At 54.0% G+C, this 15,511-nt stretch overlaps 4 protein-coding genes across 4 annotated transcripts; 3 read left to right on the forward strand and 1 right to left on the reverse strand.

The window, feature by feature from the left end:
- Positions 1 to 25: 25 nt before the first annotated feature.
- On the forward strand, positions 26 to 3,008 carry NCP1 (NADPH--hemoprotein reductase; the record flags this gene model as incomplete). The annotated part of the gene is made up of 4 exons (XM_076642767.1): positions 26 to 250; positions 665 to 981; positions 1,155 to 2,379; positions 2,532 to 3,008. The coding sequence occupies 4 exons, from the start codon at positions 26 to 28 to the stop codon at positions 3,006 to 3,008; spliced, it is 2,244 nt and encodes a 747-aa protein (XP_076494414.1).
- Positions 3,009 to 3,645: 637 nt separating this feature from the next.
- BDY24DRAFT_397194 (uncharacterized protein) lies at positions 3,646 to 8,897 on the forward strand. The gene is made up of 28 exons (XM_076641539.1): positions 3,646 to 3,971; positions 4,090 to 4,335; positions 4,425 to 4,572; positions 4,654 to 4,727; positions 4,836 to 4,928; positions 5,025 to 5,084; positions 5,190 to 5,210; positions 5,293 to 5,383; positions 5,464 to 5,590; positions 5,658 to 5,724; positions 5,790 to 5,824; positions 5,904 to 5,968; positions 6,043 to 6,188; positions 6,267 to 6,297; positions 6,367 to 6,392; positions 6,463 to 6,480; positions 6,542 to 6,641; positions 6,714 to 6,825; positions 6,908 to 6,966; positions 7,024 to 7,187; positions 7,254 to 7,271; positions 7,340 to 7,374; positions 7,457 to 7,526; positions 7,622 to 7,714; positions 7,785 to 7,832; positions 7,901 to 7,956; positions 8,034 to 8,114; positions 8,221 to 8,897. The coding sequence occupies exons 1-28, from the start codon at positions 3,800 to 3,802 to the stop codon at positions 8,743 to 8,745; spliced, it is 2,781 nt and encodes a 926-aa protein (XP_076494415.1). The 5' UTR covers positions 3,646 to 3,799; the 3' UTR covers positions 8,746 to 8,897.
- Positions 8,898 to 9,108: 211 nt separating this feature from the next.
- Positions 9,109 to 11,522, forward strand: BDY24DRAFT_142988 (aminotransferase-like domain-containing protein). Its single transcript, XM_076636088.1, has 9 exons — positions 9,109 to 9,354; positions 9,521 to 9,571; positions 9,650 to 9,904; positions 9,985 to 10,085; positions 10,155 to 10,228; positions 10,297 to 10,605; positions 10,676 to 10,768; positions 10,833 to 10,929; positions 11,012 to 11,522. The coding sequence occupies exons 1-9, from the start codon at positions 9,179 to 9,181 to the stop codon at positions 11,368 to 11,370; spliced, it is 1,515 nt and encodes a 504-aa protein (XP_076494416.1). The 5' UTR covers positions 9,109 to 9,178; the 3' UTR covers positions 11,371 to 11,522.
- A 257-nt stretch (positions 11,523 to 11,779) lies between these two features.
- Positions 11,780 to 15,485, reverse strand: BDY24DRAFT_364924 (transmembrane 9 family protein). The gene is made up of 18 exons (XM_076637918.1): positions 15,288 to 15,485; positions 15,203 to 15,207; positions 15,018 to 15,095; positions 14,924 to 14,939; positions 14,741 to 14,856; positions 14,661 to 14,677; positions 14,393 to 14,569; positions 14,271 to 14,333; positions 14,135 to 14,194; positions 13,956 to 14,064; positions 13,683 to 13,865; positions 13,432 to 13,564; positions 13,020 to 13,357; positions 12,821 to 12,895; positions 12,676 to 12,733; positions 12,472 to 12,582; positions 12,184 to 12,340; positions 11,780 to 12,068 (listed from the first exon to the last, which is right to left on the reverse strand). Exons 1-18 carry the CDS (start codon positions 15,373 to 15,375, stop codon positions 11,966 to 11,968), a joined length of 1,887 nt encoding a protein of 628 aa, XP_076494417.1. The 5' UTR covers positions 15,376 to 15,485; the 3' UTR covers positions 11,780 to 11,965.
- Positions 15,486 to 15,511: the final 26 nt, after the last annotated feature.

A 15,511-nucleotide genomic window follows, 5' to 3' on the forward strand; every position in this document is an offset into this window, starting at 1 on the left:
CTTCCCCTCCCGTTTCCCTCTTTCGATGGTCTCCACCACCGATCTCGCCATCCTAGCTCTAGGAGGGCTGCTCGCTGTCCTCTATCTCTACAAGGATACCATCCTCGGTCCTAAAACTCCCTCTTCTACCACGTCGTCTTCGACAGCAACGAACGGAGGAGGAGGAGGAGGAGGATCGAAGCTGAACGCGAACGGGACGAAGAAGTACTCTGGAGATCCGAGGGATTTCGTGGCCAAGATGAAGGATGGGGTGAGTTCAAGAGTCCTACTTTTTTGGTCTGTTGGGGAAGGACAGGGGAGCAAGAAGAGAGAGGGAAGCAAGGAGGAGGAGGAGGAGGAGAGACAAAAGTGACGTGGCGAGCATTCGAGGGAGATCGCTTCATTCTGGTAGAGCGGTTGTTTCGGGAAGAGGCGATCGAGAAGGAGCTGTTTGTTATCCTGTAGAGATGGAGAGGAAAAACTTCCCTTTACGGAAAGGAGGAGCTGCTTTTTTCTTGAAACTCTCGAGCTCGCCTCCCTCGAACGACTTTCCCTTCCTCGCCTTTCCTTCCTGCTTCTTCCCAAGCCGATTCAGCCCTTCTCTTCAACTTTTCTAGTCTCCCTTCTTCGACCCAACCCTCCCACTGACCCCTCCTTGTCTCTCGGTTTCGTTCCTGATCTTCAGAAAAAACGTCTCGCCGTCTTCTACGGTTCCCAAACCGGCACGGCGGAGGAGTACGCTACTCGAATCGCCAAAGAGATCAAGTCTCGGTTCGGCGTGTCCTCGCTCGTGTGCGACATCGAGGAGTACGATTTCGACAAGCTCGATCAGGTCCCCGAGGAGTGTGCGGTCGTGTTCGTCATGGCGACTTACGGAGAGGGAGAGCCGACCGACAACGCGGTTCAGTTCATGGAGTTGTTGGAGGAGGACACGCCAGAGTTCTCGAACGGGGAAGGGTTGGAAGGCTTGAAGTATGTGGTGTTTGGGTTGGGAAATAGGACGTGAGTAGTAGTAGAAGAGAGTATTTTGTTTGAGGGTTGAGGAGGCGGTGGGAGGGAGGGAGGGAGGGAGGGCTCAGGAAGGAAGGAGGAGATTGAACGAGCTCGAGCTGACCTTCCTTCCTTCCCTCCCTTTCCTCCTCCCTTTCCTCTTCCCTCACCTTTTCCCCTGGCAGCTACGAGCACTACAACATCATCGGTCGAAAAGTCGACGCTCGTCTCACCGCTCTCGGAGCCAAGCGGATCTCCACCGTCGGAGAAGGAGACGACGACAAGTCCATGGAGGAGGACTACCTCGAGTGGAAGGACGGCATGTTCGCCGAGCTCGCCACCTCTCTCGGACTCGAGGAAGGAGGTGTAGGAGAATCCCCCGATTTCGTCGTCACCGAGACCACCACCTACCCGTCCGAGAAGGTCTTCAGAGGAGAACTCTCGTCCAGAGCCCTCCTCGGAACCAAAGGCATCCACGACGCGAAGAACCCGTTCCCTTCCCCCATCGTCGCGACCAGGGAACTCTTCTCGTCGGGGGAGAGGAACTGCGTTCATCTCGAGTTCGACATCACCGGATCCGGGATCTCGTACCAGCACGGAGATCACGTCGCTCTCTGGCCCAGCAACTCGGACGTCGAAGTCGAGAGGATCCTCTCCGTCCTCGGACTCGCTGAGGGAGACAAGAGACACACCGTCTTCAACGTCGTTTCCCTCGATCCTACGCTCGCCAAGGTCCCCTTCCCTACGCCTACCACCTACGACGCCGTGTTCCGTCACTACCTCGACATCTCAGCCGTCGCGTCTCGTCAGACCCTCTCCCTCCTCGCTCAGTACGCTCCCTCGGAGGAGATCAAGGCTCGGCTCACTCGACTCGGATCGGACAAGGAGGTCTACCACGACGAGGTCGTCAACGGACATCTTCGACTCGCCGAGGTTCTCCAGATCGCAGCTGGGAACGACACCACCCTCCCTCCCACCCCTTCCAACACCTCCGTCTGGACCATCCCCTTCGATCGAATCATCTCGGACATCCCTCGACTTCAACCTCGGTTCTACTCCATCTCGTCCTCCCCGAAACTCCACCCTACCGCCATCCACGTCACCGCCGTCGTCCTGCGCTACCAGTCGGAGCCAGCGTCCAAGGTTCGACCGTCCAAGTGGGTGTTTGGACTGGGAACCAACTACCTCCTCAACATCATGATGGCGTCGAACGGGCAGACCGCTCCGGAGGAGGAGGACGTGTCGAAGGATCTCCCAGGGCATGTGACGGCGCCGACGTACGCTCTCGAGGGACCCAGAGGGATCTACAGGAACGAGAAGATGTTCAAGGTCCCGATTCACGTTAGGAGATCGACGTTCCGACTTCCGACGTCGCCCAAGATTCCGGTCATCATGATTGGACCTGGAACTGTATGTTTTGAGCTCTCGTTCTTTCGTTCTCTCGCTTCTCGTCGTTGAGACGCGTCGAGGCTTCCCCTTCCTTCCCTCCTTCCTCTCCTCGAGAATCACCTTCGCTGACCTCGCTTCCTTCTTCTTCTTCTCGTTCTTCCTTCGCCTAACAGGGAGTCGCCCCCTTCCGAGGTTTCGTCCAAGAACGAGTCGCTCTCGCCCGCCGCTCCATCGAGAAGAACGGACCCGACGCTCTCGCCGACTGGGCTCCCATGTACCTCTTCTACGGCTCCCGAGACGAATCCGACTTCCTCTACTCCTCGGAATGGCCAGCCTACGAAGCCGAGCTCCAAGGGAAGTTCAAGATCTTTGTCGCCCTCTCGAGATCGGGACCCAGGAAACCGGACGGGAGCAAGATCTACGTGCAGGACTTACTTTGGGAGCAGAGGAAGGAGGTGGCAAAGATGATCTTGGAGAAGAGGGGGAGCGTGTACGTGTGTGGGGATGGGAGGAACATGAGTAAGGATGTGGAGGGGAAGCTGGCGGCGATGCTGGCGGAGGCGAAGGGAGGGAAGGCGGAGGTGGAAGGGGTGGAGGAGGTGAAGAATCTGAAGACGAGGTCGAGGTTGTTGTTGGATGTTTGGTCGTAGTTGTGTTTGGGTTTGGGATAGAGGGAGACTTCGTGCTGGCTTGCTTATGCTTCGGTCTTCTCTTTCTTTGGGATTCGTTTTTGCTTGTCTGCCTTCGTCGGTTTCTTCTCGTTTTGCTCCCTCCCTCTCTCTCTCTCTCTTCCCTTCTCCTTGCTTTTTCCTCACCTACATCCCTCTTCATTCTAGTCCTCATTTTGGACCTTATCTTCTACTACAGCCTTCGCTTCGCATAGACTCCCCTCCCTTCGTCTCTTCTCTTCTCCACTCCTAGTCTTTCTGATCGTTTCGAGCGACGCGCCTTTTTCCAACGACGCGTCGTTTCTTCACTCAGCCTCCCACATTTTTCCCCTCTTTCTCTTCTTTCTTTCTTTGCTCGAATTGCATAAGCCATCAACTACACATCTATAGAAACTCTCTTCTTGGCTAATCTCTTTGCTTCGTCGCTCGAGAAAACGAGAGGAGAGGAGAGGAGAGGAGGGCTGAATTCGCAGTTGCGAACGAAGTCTGCCGTTTTCAGGTTTCTTCTGTCCCAACCACCGCCTCCTTGCAGTGCTGATTTACTCCTCTTTCTCGCCCTCTCCTCGTTGCCTCGCAACGCACCCTTTTCTCGTGTTACATAGAAGCAAGGAGGAGGGCGAAGGCAGCCGTCGATCTCTCCCTCCGACGATTCGGCTGCCTCTCTTGAACCCAAACATCAGCTTGAGACCTCCGCTTGCTTCTTTTACTTCCTTTCCTCCCCAACCCACAACTCCTAATACCTATCTCGCCTTTCCTATCAACAACGCCCTGCCATGTCGGATCCATCTGGAAGAAGACCGCCGAAACTAGAGAAGGCGCTTCCTCCTACTCCCTCCGTCGAAGTCGAAGAAGAAGACTCGCCTCCTGCTTGGTCGAGAAGGGTTGAGCTTGACCTCGACTCGGAGGAGGACGACTTCGATGATGTCAAGAGTGATCCGTCCAAGTGTGAGCTTTCTCTGTCCTTTCTATTCTCCTGGAGGAAGCAGGCGTTCGCCCGTGGAAGGAGGAAGCCAAAGAATCGAACGAGCTCACCACTTTCCTCCTCCTCCTCCTTCTTCTTCAGCCCCAATCGACTTCTCCTCCTTCAGCATGAAGGGAAAGGGCCTCTCGTCCCTCGCTCGTCTCAACGTGGATGGAAGGATTGCTGTGGATCTCGCTCTCGCCAAATCTCTCCCTGATCTTCCCAACGGCTACGCTCCAGAGGTCGAGGAGGACGGAGTCGAGGTCGAACGAACGGATCTGTCCGGAGGAGCTCGTTTTGGAGGGGTACCGAAGCTCTCCATTCTCATCTGCATAGTAGGATCTCGAGGTGAGCTTTCCCCTGTCTGTCTTGCGGCTCATCGATATCGTCGTAGCTGACCTGGAAACGGTGCAAATCTGGTTCGCTTTCGAACTTAGGCGACGTTCAGCCTTACCTCGCCCTCTCTCTCGCCCTCGTCGCTCACGGACATCGAGTTCGACTCGCAACTCATGGAGAGTTCAAGACTTTTATCCAAGGTGCTTCGAAGGGACAGGTTGAGTTCTTCGATCTGGGTGGTGACCCTCGGTGAGTTTGCGATCATCTCTCTCCCCCTTCCTCTTTCAGCCGCGACGCTGAACCTCTTTCTCTCCCTTCTCACCTTTCAAGAGATCTGCTTTCCTACTGCGTCAAGAACCCTGGTCTGATGCCTGGTTTCGAAAGCTTGACGAACGGAGACATCGGTTTGTTGAAGTCCTCTGCTCGTTTCTCAATTCCTCCCTCACGCGTCGAGGAGATCAGCAACTGCTGACCTTTCGTTTTTCCCTTTCCCACTTCTCTCTCCTACTAAGGCAAGAAGAAGAAGATGCTCAAGGAGATCATGAAAGGCTGCTGGCAAGCATCCTTCTATCCCGACGTCACTTCCGGACGAGGCTTCGCTGCAGGTACGCGTTGCTCTCCTGCTTCGACTGCTCCTCGTCCTCGAGTTTCGTTCTCAAAGCTGACCATCCCGCCTTTCCTTTTCTTTCTCGGTCTGATAGACGCCATCATCAGTAATCCTCCAGCGTTCGCTCACGTTCATCTCGCCGAAGCTCTTGGACGTAAGCTCTTCTTTCGTCCCTTTCCCTTTGCTCGTCCGGTCCAACTCGACAGCGTTCGCTGATCCAAGATCATTTCCCTTGTCTGACATTCCCCTGAACCACCAGTTCCTCTTCAAATGACCTTCAGTGCGTCTCGCACTCCTTCTTTCTCTCCCGACGCGATTCCTCACTCCGACCTGACCGTCCCGTCTATTTCTCTGTCAATCAGCCATGCCTTGGTCTGCTACTACGGAGTTCCATCACCCTCTCGTCCAAATCAACACTTCCAACGCGCCCAAGGGGATGACGAACTACCTCTCGTGAGTGAACCTTTTCAAAGGAGAAGGAGGACGGAAACAACTGAGGACGAAACGCTGACCTTGGATCTGAATCTCCCCAGCTTTGCGCTGGCCGACATGATGACCTGGCAAGGACTCTCTGGTATCACCAACAGCTTTCGGAAGAAGGTTCTCGGACTGGAGCCGCTTTCAGCCCTCTCGGGACCGTCCGTCGTGGATCGACTGAAGGTGAGAAGAAGACGCGTTCTCGTCGAGGATCGTTCTCGAGTTCTGACCCCTGTCCTTCTCATCTCAGCTTCCTTGGACCTACTGCTGGTCCCAAGGTTTGATCCCCAAGCCGTCGGATTGGAAACAGAACACCGGTGAGTCTCCTTACACGTCGCGTCGACGACCGAGCTGATCGTTCCTCCTCTTCTTCCTCCCCAAGATATCTCCGGCTTCTACTTCCTTGATCTCGCCTCGGTGAGTTCAACGCTGGCTCGGACCTTCGATTTTCACCCCTTTCAACTGACCTTCGATCCGTTCTTTTCGACCGTCGCAGGACTACGAACCTCCTCCCGACCTTGCTGCCTTCCTCGCTGCCGGTCCTCCACCTATCTACATCGGGTGAGCGTCGAAGTCGATACCAGTAGTAGCACCGTTTTCCTTGTCACTGACCCTGAGTCCGTCTTTATCTTCAGTTTCGGAAGCGTGCCTGTGAAGGATCCCGAGGGAATGACGAGGACGATCTTCGACGCGGTTAGAACATCCAACGTGCGAGCTCTTGTCAGTGCTGGGTGGGGAGGTTTGGGAGGAGAGGAGATTCCTGAAGGAGTTTTCATTCTGGGTGAGTCTGGCTCGTTTCGAGGAGCTTGAGCGAAGGAGAAATCGAGAACTGACGCTGGTTCCCTTTTTTGCTCGACAGGCAACGTTCCTCACGATTGGTTGTTCACGAAGTGAGCTCGAAACCTTTCTTGTAGATCAGGATTTAGATTTGCTGACCGTAAATCTCTCTCTTCTCTCAGAGTCTTCGCTGTGTGCCACCACGGAGGTCAGTCGCGCCGGGCTTCGTTTCCTTTCGTTTTCGACGCGAGTTGCTTACTTTCTCTCGATCCTCGAAGGAGCTGGAACTACTGCTGGTGAGTCCTTTCGATGGTCCGAACCACCAAGAGGAGCTGATCGGCCTCCTTGTTTTCCCAGCTGGCCTTCTCAACGGTCGTCCTACCATCGTCGTCCCGTTCTTCGGCGACCAAGAGTTCTGGGGAGAGATGGTTGCCAAAGCCGGAGGAGGACCACCACCGTACGTAGGGTATCCACCTATACTCGCTTTTCCTTGTGCTGAATCGCTTCCTTTCGGTTCTCTCTTCACCAGGATTCACTCCAAGAAGCTCACGTCCGAACTTCTGGTCGAAGCGATCAACTTCTGCATGACTTCGGAGGCTCAGACTGCTGCCAGGAAGATGGGAGACCAGATTCGTGCTGAGGTGAGAGCACCCCCCCACTTTCTTGAGTCTCGGCTCAAATTTGTCTGTGCTAATCGATCTCTCGACGCTTTCGCTTCCGCAGAACGGAGTCGAAGCGGGAGTTGAATCCTTCTACCGTCACCTTCCTCTGACTCGAATGAGGTTAGCATCGCCTTCAGCACTCTGATTTACAACCTCAAGCTGACATTTACTCTTCAGATGCGAACTCGATCCTTCTCGAGTCGCCGTTTGGTGGTCGTCCGACCTCTGCCTTCGACTCTCCGCCTTCGCCGCCCAAGTTCTCGCCGATGCTGGGAAGCTCAAACTCAACAGACTCATTCCTCATCGAGCTAAAGAGTATGATACGAAGCGAAAGGCTACTGGTGAGTGCCTCTCCGTCGCCTCGTTTCTCGACTCGTTCAAACTGACGGCCGTTCTTGCCTCCTCAGATCCGATCTCGGGTGGAGGTAGGCATTGACTTGTTCTCTTGAAGGTTTTCCCTACCTTTGCTGATACTCGGAACTGCCTTCAACAGCTGCTGCCGCTCTTGCCGCTGTCACAGACTTTTACGTGAGTTGATCAACCTCTTCGCCGTCCTTTTCGCCATCGTTGAAACCTTCTCGCTCTCCGTTTTCCCCTTTTCGTCGTTCAGCTTGGAGTCGGAACGATTCTTTTCAACCCTGCGAAAGGCGCTATCAATACTGCTACAGCTCTTCCTATAGGTGCATCTCCTTATTTCCTTTCCCCCTCTCCGAACCGATTCCTTTCTCGAGACCTGCTGATCTGGAAATCTTTTTTTTCTGATTCGGAAATCAAGGGGTATACCATATCCTCGAGGCCATGCGAGATGGATTCTCGAATCTCCCGGGAATGTATGGCTCAGACGTTCGAACACCTGGGAAGGTCACAGGTGAGATTGCCTCTCTTTTTCTTGCGACGACGCGACCAGAAAGCTGATTCTCCTCTTATCTCCTCTCCAGGAATTGGAACTGGACTCAAGGAGGCAGCTAAGGGATATGCTTACGGAAGTGAGTACTTGAGGAGTTGAGGTCTGCTCGAACGAACGTCGCTGACTCTATCTTTTCGCGTCGCTCAGCCTACGATGGTTTCGTTGGATTGGTTATGAAACCTATAGAGGGAGGTCAGAAAGATGTGCGTATCACACGGAGATTTAACACAGCGTAGGAACGCAAGATCTCACTTCCTTTCCTCTCTTTCGACGCCATCAGGGAGCCGTTGGAGCCCTCAAAGGTGCAGGGATCGGTCTTCTTGACTTCGCCGTGAAGCCTTTTACCGGACTGTTTGCCGCTGTGAGTCATTTCACCGCCATCCGCGAAGTCAAGTCGACAGGGAAGCAACGAGGAAGGACGACGCGTCGAAGTCGAAGCGCTGACTCCTTTTGCTTCGTTTCTGCAGGTCACCTACCCCGTCGACGGAGCCGTCAAGTCCATCAAGGAAGCTCAACGTCGCAAACTCTTTGCTTCCAACAACTCGACTAGGATTACCGAAGGTCTCGAGGCAGTCGAGAACTCAACTCCCGACGACCGTCAGCGTCTTCTCGAAACCTTTGCTCTCACGGACGAGACGACCAGTGAACGAAGGAAGGAGTACCACGACTGGGCTAGGAGGACGATCGACAAGTGGGAAGCTTCGAGGAAAAAGGAGAAGGAAGAGAAGAAGGAGAGGAAGAAGGCGAAAGGAAAGGGGAAGGGGAGGGAGGACGAGTCGTCTCTTGCCTCGACAGATCAGGAGGATTGGGAATCGTATGGCCGAAGCAGCGATAGCCAGAGCGTCGCGTCGTCTTCTCGCACTGGAGGACCTGGTGGACTGAGGGGAGCATGGGAGGGCTCAGATACCAATCTCGCTGGGAGGATGAAGCACCATCTTCGCCTCTCCGAGCTGGACGCGATTCAGGGCAAGGAGGAGGAGGAGAGGAGGTGAGGGAGTTCTTGGGGTTTAGGTTTGGTTTGGTTTCTTTACGACTTCCCTTCAAGATACACACGATTACGATTCAGACGAATACGTCCCACCTTCTTCCTCTCGCTCGACTTTGCAGCCCCGAAAGAGAACGAGCGAGGGAGACGAAGCGAGACGCACGACGCGTCTGAACTCCATCGCAACTCGCGTTTCTCTTTCGCTCATCGTTTCAAATCGCTTCTCGATAGCTATGTCAAGCTATTTTGACTCGAGTGCAAGATCCGATGGGCGTTCTTTCTCTCCCTGCGTCGACTGTTTTCCACTCGGCGTCAACCGTCGGCGCTCCTTCTCTCTCTGATCTGCTGTATCTCTTCCAAATCGTCCAGCGTTCCTTTCCCTTCAACCACCACAAACAACCCCCTCCTCAGCTTCAATACCTCCGTCTTCTCCTCCCAGAATGGCTCCCATCGCAACCGAGACTCAAACCTTCACGACTCCCTCTGCTCAAGTCGAACTCAAGCAGCTCAAAAACGAGCTCACCTCCTCCCCTTCCGTTCCGGTCGATTATGCTAAGTTTCTCAGCATCGAGGCAGCTTCCCGATATCCTAGTCCTCTCAAGGACATCGCCGTCAAGTGAGTAGCATAGCTTCGACCCGTTTCGACTCTGGGAGAGAGGGAGCAAGGGGGGGAAAGGAGAACGATGAGGTCGACAAAGGGTCGAGGTCGCGAATGAGATCTCCTTTCTCCTGCCTCGAAGAAACAGGTTGCTGACTGAGCTTCATCTCCGTTTTCACTCCAGATACCTAGCTATCCCTGGGATCATTTCCTTCGGCGGAGGAATGCCTCACCCGTTCGTTCCATAGCATCTCCTTCGTTCGTCGATGGGACGCCGACTCACTCTCCTTCCCCCTCCACTTCCCTTGCCCAGTTCGACCTTCCCCGTCAACTCCCTCACTCTCTCTTTCCCCTACCTCGAGAAAACCTTCACCGTCGACGGATACGCACCTCCAACCTCTTCTTCTGCCACTCCCCTCACCTCCTACTCTTCGGCCAAGGCTGCCGATACGCCTGAGCTCAACATCTCCCTCGCAACGGCCCTACAGTACGGAGGTTCCGGAGGAGCTGCTCCTCTGGTCAAGTTCATGAAGGAGCACGTCAGGAGGCAGTTCAACGTTCCCTACGAGTGAGTTTTCTTCGCAAACGAGAGAGCAAAGAGAGGAAGGTTGGCCTTGACTGTTCTCGTCCTTTGCTTCTGTTTCTTAGGGACTGGGACATCGTCATGACCAATGGAAACACCGACGGAATGAGCAACATCTTGTCCGCTTTGTGTTCACGAGGATCGAACGTTCTTGTAGAGTCTTTCGGTTCGTTTGACGCCTCTCGTCCTTTCTTCCCTCCTCCCGAGCCGAATCTCACTCTCTTCTCTTCCACAGCCTACCCCGGTACTCTCGCCGCTATCTTCCCCCTGGGTATCAGCCCGGTGGCCGTAGAGATTGACTCTGAGGGTGTGAGCAGTCGCTTTCCTTCGTTGTCGGCCGATCTCGAGTCGCTGACCTCTCTCTTCCTCTTCTTCAGATGATTCCCTCCGTCATGGACGAGATTCTCTCGACTTGGGATGCTAGCAAGTCAGGCGAGAAGCCTTCCCTGGTCATCGTCGTTCCTACCGGCCAGAACCCAACGGGAACCACCATGTCGGAGCAGAGGAAGCGAGACTTCTACGCCGTCGCTCAGAAGCACGACATCCTCATCCTCTCCGACGACCCCTACAGGGCTCTTCAGCTTCACTACCCTGAGCTCCAAGGACCCACTCCACCTGAGAGGATCACCGGGTTCCTTTCCATCGATACCGACGGTCGAGTTCTCGACATGTCCACCTTTTCAAAGGTGAGTTTGAAGCGTTCGTCTCGACGCGTCGAAAACTGACGATGTCTTCGTTTCCTTGCTTCCCTGCTAGACCGTCGCTCCCGGGTGCAGATGTGGATGGATTACCGGACCTGCTCCTCTCATCAAGAAGCTCATTTTGAGGAACGAGGTCACGATGCAGGCGGTTCGTCGCGTCTCTTTTCTTCTTCAACCGCGTCTCGTTCTGACCTCTTTCTTCACCCGTTCAGGTATCTGGCTTCTCCGTCGCTGCCATTCTTACTTTCCTTGGAGGTCTCGGTGGTCAAGAGGGCTACGAGAAGTACCTCGCTTCGGTTGCTGCCAACTGTTCGTTCTCAATCAACGATCCTTTCCTCGTTCCTCTCATCGAACTGATCCCCTTTCCTCTTCTTTTCTCCTCCCTTTTCAGACTCCATCCGAGCCAACCTCATGAACGACGCTTTCAAGAAGCACCTCCCCGCAGACCTCTGCGACTGGGTCGTTCCAGCAGCTGGGATGTTCATCTACGTCAAAATCAAGGTCGCCAAACACCCTCTCATCTCAACCAAAACTCCTTCGGAGGTCCTCTCGGTCGTCTTCGACAAGGCCATCGATCATGGAATCATCACTTCGCCTTCTACTGTGTTCAAAGCCGATCCGTCGACGCCCGAAACGTGCGACGAGGTCGCGTTGAGGTGCAGTTTCTCGTACTTAGAGGTCGAGGAGATGGACGAGGGAGCTAGAAGGTTCGGTGCTGCACTTAGGGAGTCGTTTGGTGTCTCGGCTTAGATAGGTGAAGTACATTCTCTTCGTGTTTCTCTACCTCGATTAGACTAGATATCGACTCTTTGGGTTTATTGCTTTCCGTTCCCTTTCATTGTATCTTCTTCCTGCTCTTCATCTTTCCAGTCTTTGAGTCTCTTTTATGTCTTTCACGCCTCTTGTCCACCCCCGAGAGTGGCCAGCGGGAGTCAGGAAGAGGGGGAGTGGAAGTCAATTCACGACGCGTCGACCAAGGACCCTGATTGCCTTTCTTCCTTCTCGTCTCGCTCCTTCGAAGTGGATGCTCTCTCTCTTCAACTGGCTTGAAAAGAGCAGCTCTTCGACTCAAAGCTTTGTCGCTCTTCCTCATTCCAGGCTCTCAGCTTCCTTCTTCTCTCTCTCTCGACGCGTCTGTGACTCTCCATTTCTCCTCTCGTTTGCCGATGAAGCTAAGATTGTATAAGAAGGAAAGGAAAAAGGAGGGAGCAGTAGTGGACTGAGGCGCCTAGAGGGTGGAGGATGAGTTGCAAAGCGAGGGAGAGAAACAAGAACAAACTCTAGCCTACTTGAGGTCCAAAACGAACGGAAAGAGGGAGAGGACGAAAGGAAACGGAGAGATGGTCTAATCAACTCGAATAGCAGCGTACAACCTCCTAATAGCGAAGTAACTAGCGATGAATCCTATCGCTCCCGTCATGAGGAAGTTGGCCATCGCTAGGAGGAGCCTGTTCAAAACAAAGTCGAACACGAGAGCCCCCCAAAAAAGAAGTCAGCTCCCTCTCTCGTTTCTTCTTCATCTTCCCCATTTCGTTGGCCCGAAAGTGTCAAAGTGATACGTACAGGTAGCCCATGTACAGTACCACACTCGCCGCACTATCCAACGACAGCCTTGACGCGTAGTAGAACGTTCCGTAAAGAAGGAGCCAGATGGCTGATCCTCCTCCGGTCGTGAACGACCGCCAGTGCCAGCGGTATTCTTCGGCGCAGAGCATGAAGTCTGAAGAACGAAGAAGAGATAGAAAGGGAACATAGAAACATGAAGAGTCAGCGACGAGAGAAAGGGAAGACGAACGACAGAAAGAGAGAGAGAAGGGAACGAAAGACGTCGGGACGGGTTTCGAGACTCACAAGTGAACAGCACCGTGATCGTCGCGGTAGTGAGCACTACTACGCAGAAAGTGAGGAAGAGGAACCCGAAAGCGTAGTAGGCTTTGGATCCGAACAAGCTCGAGAGGACGACTGAGGAGACGAGACGGAACGAAGGTCAGTGACAAGAACGAGAGACGAAGGCTGAGGTTTTGAGCGGGATGATGTTGGAAAGTTGGTGCTTACAGAAAAGCTCCACAAAGGCGGCTGCCCAAGGAAGAAGACCTGCGAGGAGAGCTGATGGCTGTTGAGAAGCGGGACGAGGGGAAAGACAGGAGGTGAGTTCGAACGAAAGAAAACGGCGGATGACGAGAAGGGAAACAGGACTCACCCATTTCTTGAGATAAGTAGGAGGAGGAGGGATCTGTCTCGGGATCTGGTTAACTCGAGTTGGGTGTTCAAAGCCCTTGAAGCAGAGCAATTGAAACAAAAACCAAGTCAGCTCGATGCGTCTCTCTTTCCCCTCCTTCTCCTTCTCCTTCTCCCACTCTCTCCCGTTTCTTCCTTCGACTTCCAAAAGTTGAACTCACACCGTGTCGAATCCCAAAGTACGTTCCAGCCACGTTCAACGGGACCGAGATCAAGAACCAAAGCGCAACGACGGCGAGAATCGTCCCAATGGGGACGGCTCCTGACGACCCAGCTCCTACGAGGAAGAGGTCGAGGAGGAAGATGACGATGAAGATGATGGTGGGGAAGAGAGTTGCAGTAGCGAATCCGACTCGTTTGAAGTCCTTGCCTCCCAGAGAGGTGTAGGTGACGTTGGAGACGTAGCCGGCGACGAATCCGAAGAGAGTCCATGAGATGAGCAGGACGGTGGCGAGGGAACCTCGGTTGGAAGGAGAGAGGAATCCGAAGAGGGCGAAGACTGGGAAACGACGATTCGAGAATTCAGAACGCGTCTCGAACAGAAGCGGATGGAGGGCTGAAGACGAGACTCACCAAGCGTCACGCTGACCATCGCACAAAGCTGAGCTCCCGTTCCGACCATCACCGAGAGGAGCATAGGGTGAGGAGGAGGTCTGAAGACCTCTCCGTGAACGAGCTTCCATCCCCAGTCTTCTTGGACGTCCTCCTGTGAAGTCGAAAAAGAAGAACAAAACGCGTGTCAGCGCTCTCTCTCCCTTTCTCTCCTTGCCCTCTAGCCTTTTCCCGTCCCTTCGTCTTCGAACGAGGGAGCATAGTTGACTCACACTCAGATCGATAGCGTTATACCTCGAGATATCCCTCGAGACCGTCCTCAACAGAATCATGGCGACCATCACGCAGAGGAAAATGACGATGACCAAGGAGTTGACGAGAGAGAACCAGTGGATCCTAGGGTCGAAGACGTGAAGGTAGTTGTCCCATCGGAGTCCCCAGGGGATGTCGGATTGCTGCACCGAAAAATGAAAGCGAAAGAGGGTGAGCTCGAGCTTCGACGCGTCGAACGAGATGAAACTAAACGGAAAGGAAGAGCGACGAACCATCCACCCGACGCTGTAGGTATAAAACAGCTTGTTATCCTGTGTTTCGCTGAGGACGAGAGGAGTCTTGACGTTGCAGTTGGGCTCTCCGGTGGTTCCAGAGGCAGTTCTGTTTCGAGGGCGAGGTGAGCTTGGACTCGACTGTTGGGCTCTCGAGGAGATGAAGGACAAAGACTCACGACCTAGGGTAAACGAGAACTCCGACGACTCGGTAGTGCTTTCCGTCTCGGGAGTGGTATCTGTAAGAAGGAGATGAAGGAGGTGAGTTTGGAGAAAAGAGGGAGGGAGGGAAGGAAGGGAAACATCAAAGCTCACTGAAGGTAGATGTCGAAATGGTTGTTGATCGCTGGGATCTCCGGGTTGGTTTCATCGTCTCCCCTGAAGCACCAACATGATCAGCTTCTGCTCCAATCTACGAACCTCTCATAGCAACTCACAAGTTGACTCCTCCGATGTCGTAGAACGTCTCTCCGGTCCTCTCATCCCTCTTCATCTCCGCTGCAGGTAGCCGATCCGCCAGGAAGTTGTACCCGTAGTCCTCCTTGATGAGGTTGTTGATGAAGACCGCGTCCAGAGCTGGGACGTCGCTCGAGCAGAGCTTCTGGCAGGTTGAGCTGCGGTAGGGACGAGGAGAGAGGAAGGGGAGGGAGCGAGGTCAGCTTGAGCGCGAGAGACGATTCGAGGAGGGAGAGAAGGGAGGCTTACTTCTCGAGCATGCGAATCTGTAGAGATGTATATAGAGTCAGCTCGGGTAAAGAGAAGGGCGAGAAAAGACTGTGACTAACCTCAAAGCCAGTCGAGAAGATACGATCTCCAAACAAGATGGATCCTAAGCTCTCTGGCTGCTTCTTTGGACCTCCTTCCGGCTGGCAGAAGTGAAATTTGGGGTTGTAGTAGTCGTCTGTGCGAGCAGCCCACCGATGTCAGCTTCTCGAGCTTCTTATAGAAGAGCCATGCACGCGACTCACAGCTGATCATGGATTTCTGAACGAGACGAAGGAGGGAGGGGAGGAAGGAGATGAGCTCTCGTTGGGTTTGTTCAGGGGGTTCAAGAGTGCTTACCAGTTTTGAATTGAGCATAGGAGCGAGAGTGTTTACAAAGAACTCTACTTTCTCTCCTGGGTTGTAGTCATGAGGAGCCTGGGTTCAAACCAACGAAGGGGAGGGAAGGGAAGGGGTGTGAGCTCGTGAATCTCCCTTCGTTTCTTCCTTCCCCTTCTTCTCGTCCTTTACTTCAGCCGACTCACAGTTCCTGAGTAAGACGACGCATGAGAGGAAGGCGAAGGTCAGTGACCCTTTGAACAGATCGAGTTGAGCAGGCGACGGGCTCACCAGGGAGATAGAAAGCTGAGCACGACGAAGCGAGAAGGGACGCTGTTGCCAGAGCGAGGACGGGGAGGGAGAAGGAAGGGGATCGCATCCTTCTTGAATAAGGGAGCGAGCAAGATCCAGTCGAGAGGACGAGAGAGGGAGCAGGGGTCTGAGATGGGTATGGATGTTGAACGAGAAGGAAGGGAAGGAGGATGAGAGTTGGGTCGAGAGAGGACCGCGACTCG

Source organism: Mrakia frigida, assembly GCF_051309035.1.
Source record: "Mrakia frigida strain ATCC 22029 unplaced genomic scaffold BDY24scaffold_27, whole genome shotgun sequence".
In the NCBI taxonomy this organism is placed as follows: domain Eukaryota; kingdom Fungi; phylum Basidiomycota; class Tremellomycetes; order Cystofilobasidiales; family Mrakiaceae; genus Mrakia; species Mrakia frigida.

What these genes read in the sequence shown, in the direction of transcription:
- BDY24DRAFT_397194 (XM_076641539.1), top strand. Translation starts at nt 3,800, where the DNA reads ATGTCGGATCCATCTGGAAGAAGACCGCCGAAACTAGAGAAGGCGCTT. An exon ending in CTTGACGAACGGAGACATCG is followed by an intron (nt 4,728 to 4,835) that starts GTTTGTTGAAGT and finishes TCTCCTACTAAG; the next exon opens with GCAAGAAGAAGAAGATGCTC. An exon ending in CCGTCGTGGATCGACTGAAG is followed by an intron (nt 5,591 to 5,657) that starts GTGAGAAGAAGA and finishes TTCTCATCTCAG; the next exon opens with CTTCCTTGGACCTACTGCTG.
- BDY24DRAFT_364924 (XM_076637918.1), bottom strand. Translation starts at nt 15,375, where the DNA reads ATGCGATCCCCTTCCTTCTCCCTCCCCGTCCTCGCTCTGGCAACAGCG. An exon ending in CATTTCGACATCTACCTTCA is followed by an intron (nt 14,195 to 14,270) that starts GTGAGCTTTGAT and finishes TCCTTCTTACAG; the next exon opens with ATACCACTCCCGAGACGGAA. An exon ending in GATCACGGTGCTGTTCACTT is followed by an intron (nt 12,341 to 12,471) that starts GTGAGTCTCGAA and finishes TTCGTTCTTCAG; the next exon opens with ACTTCATGCTCTGCGCCGAA.
- BDY24DRAFT_142988 (XM_076636088.1), top strand. Translation starts at nt 9,179, where the DNA reads ATGGCTCCCATCGCAACCGAGACTCAAACCTTCACGACTCCCTCTGCT. An exon ending in CGTTCTTGTAGAGTCTTTCG is followed by an intron (nt 10,086 to 10,154) that starts GTTCGTTTGACG and finishes TCTCTTCCACAG; the next exon opens with CCTACCCCGGTACTCTCGCC. An exon ending in CGCTTCGGTTGCTGCCAACT is followed by an intron (nt 10,930 to 11,011) that starts GTTCGTTCTCAA and finishes CTCCCTTTTCAG; the next exon opens with ACTCCATCCGAGCCAACCTC.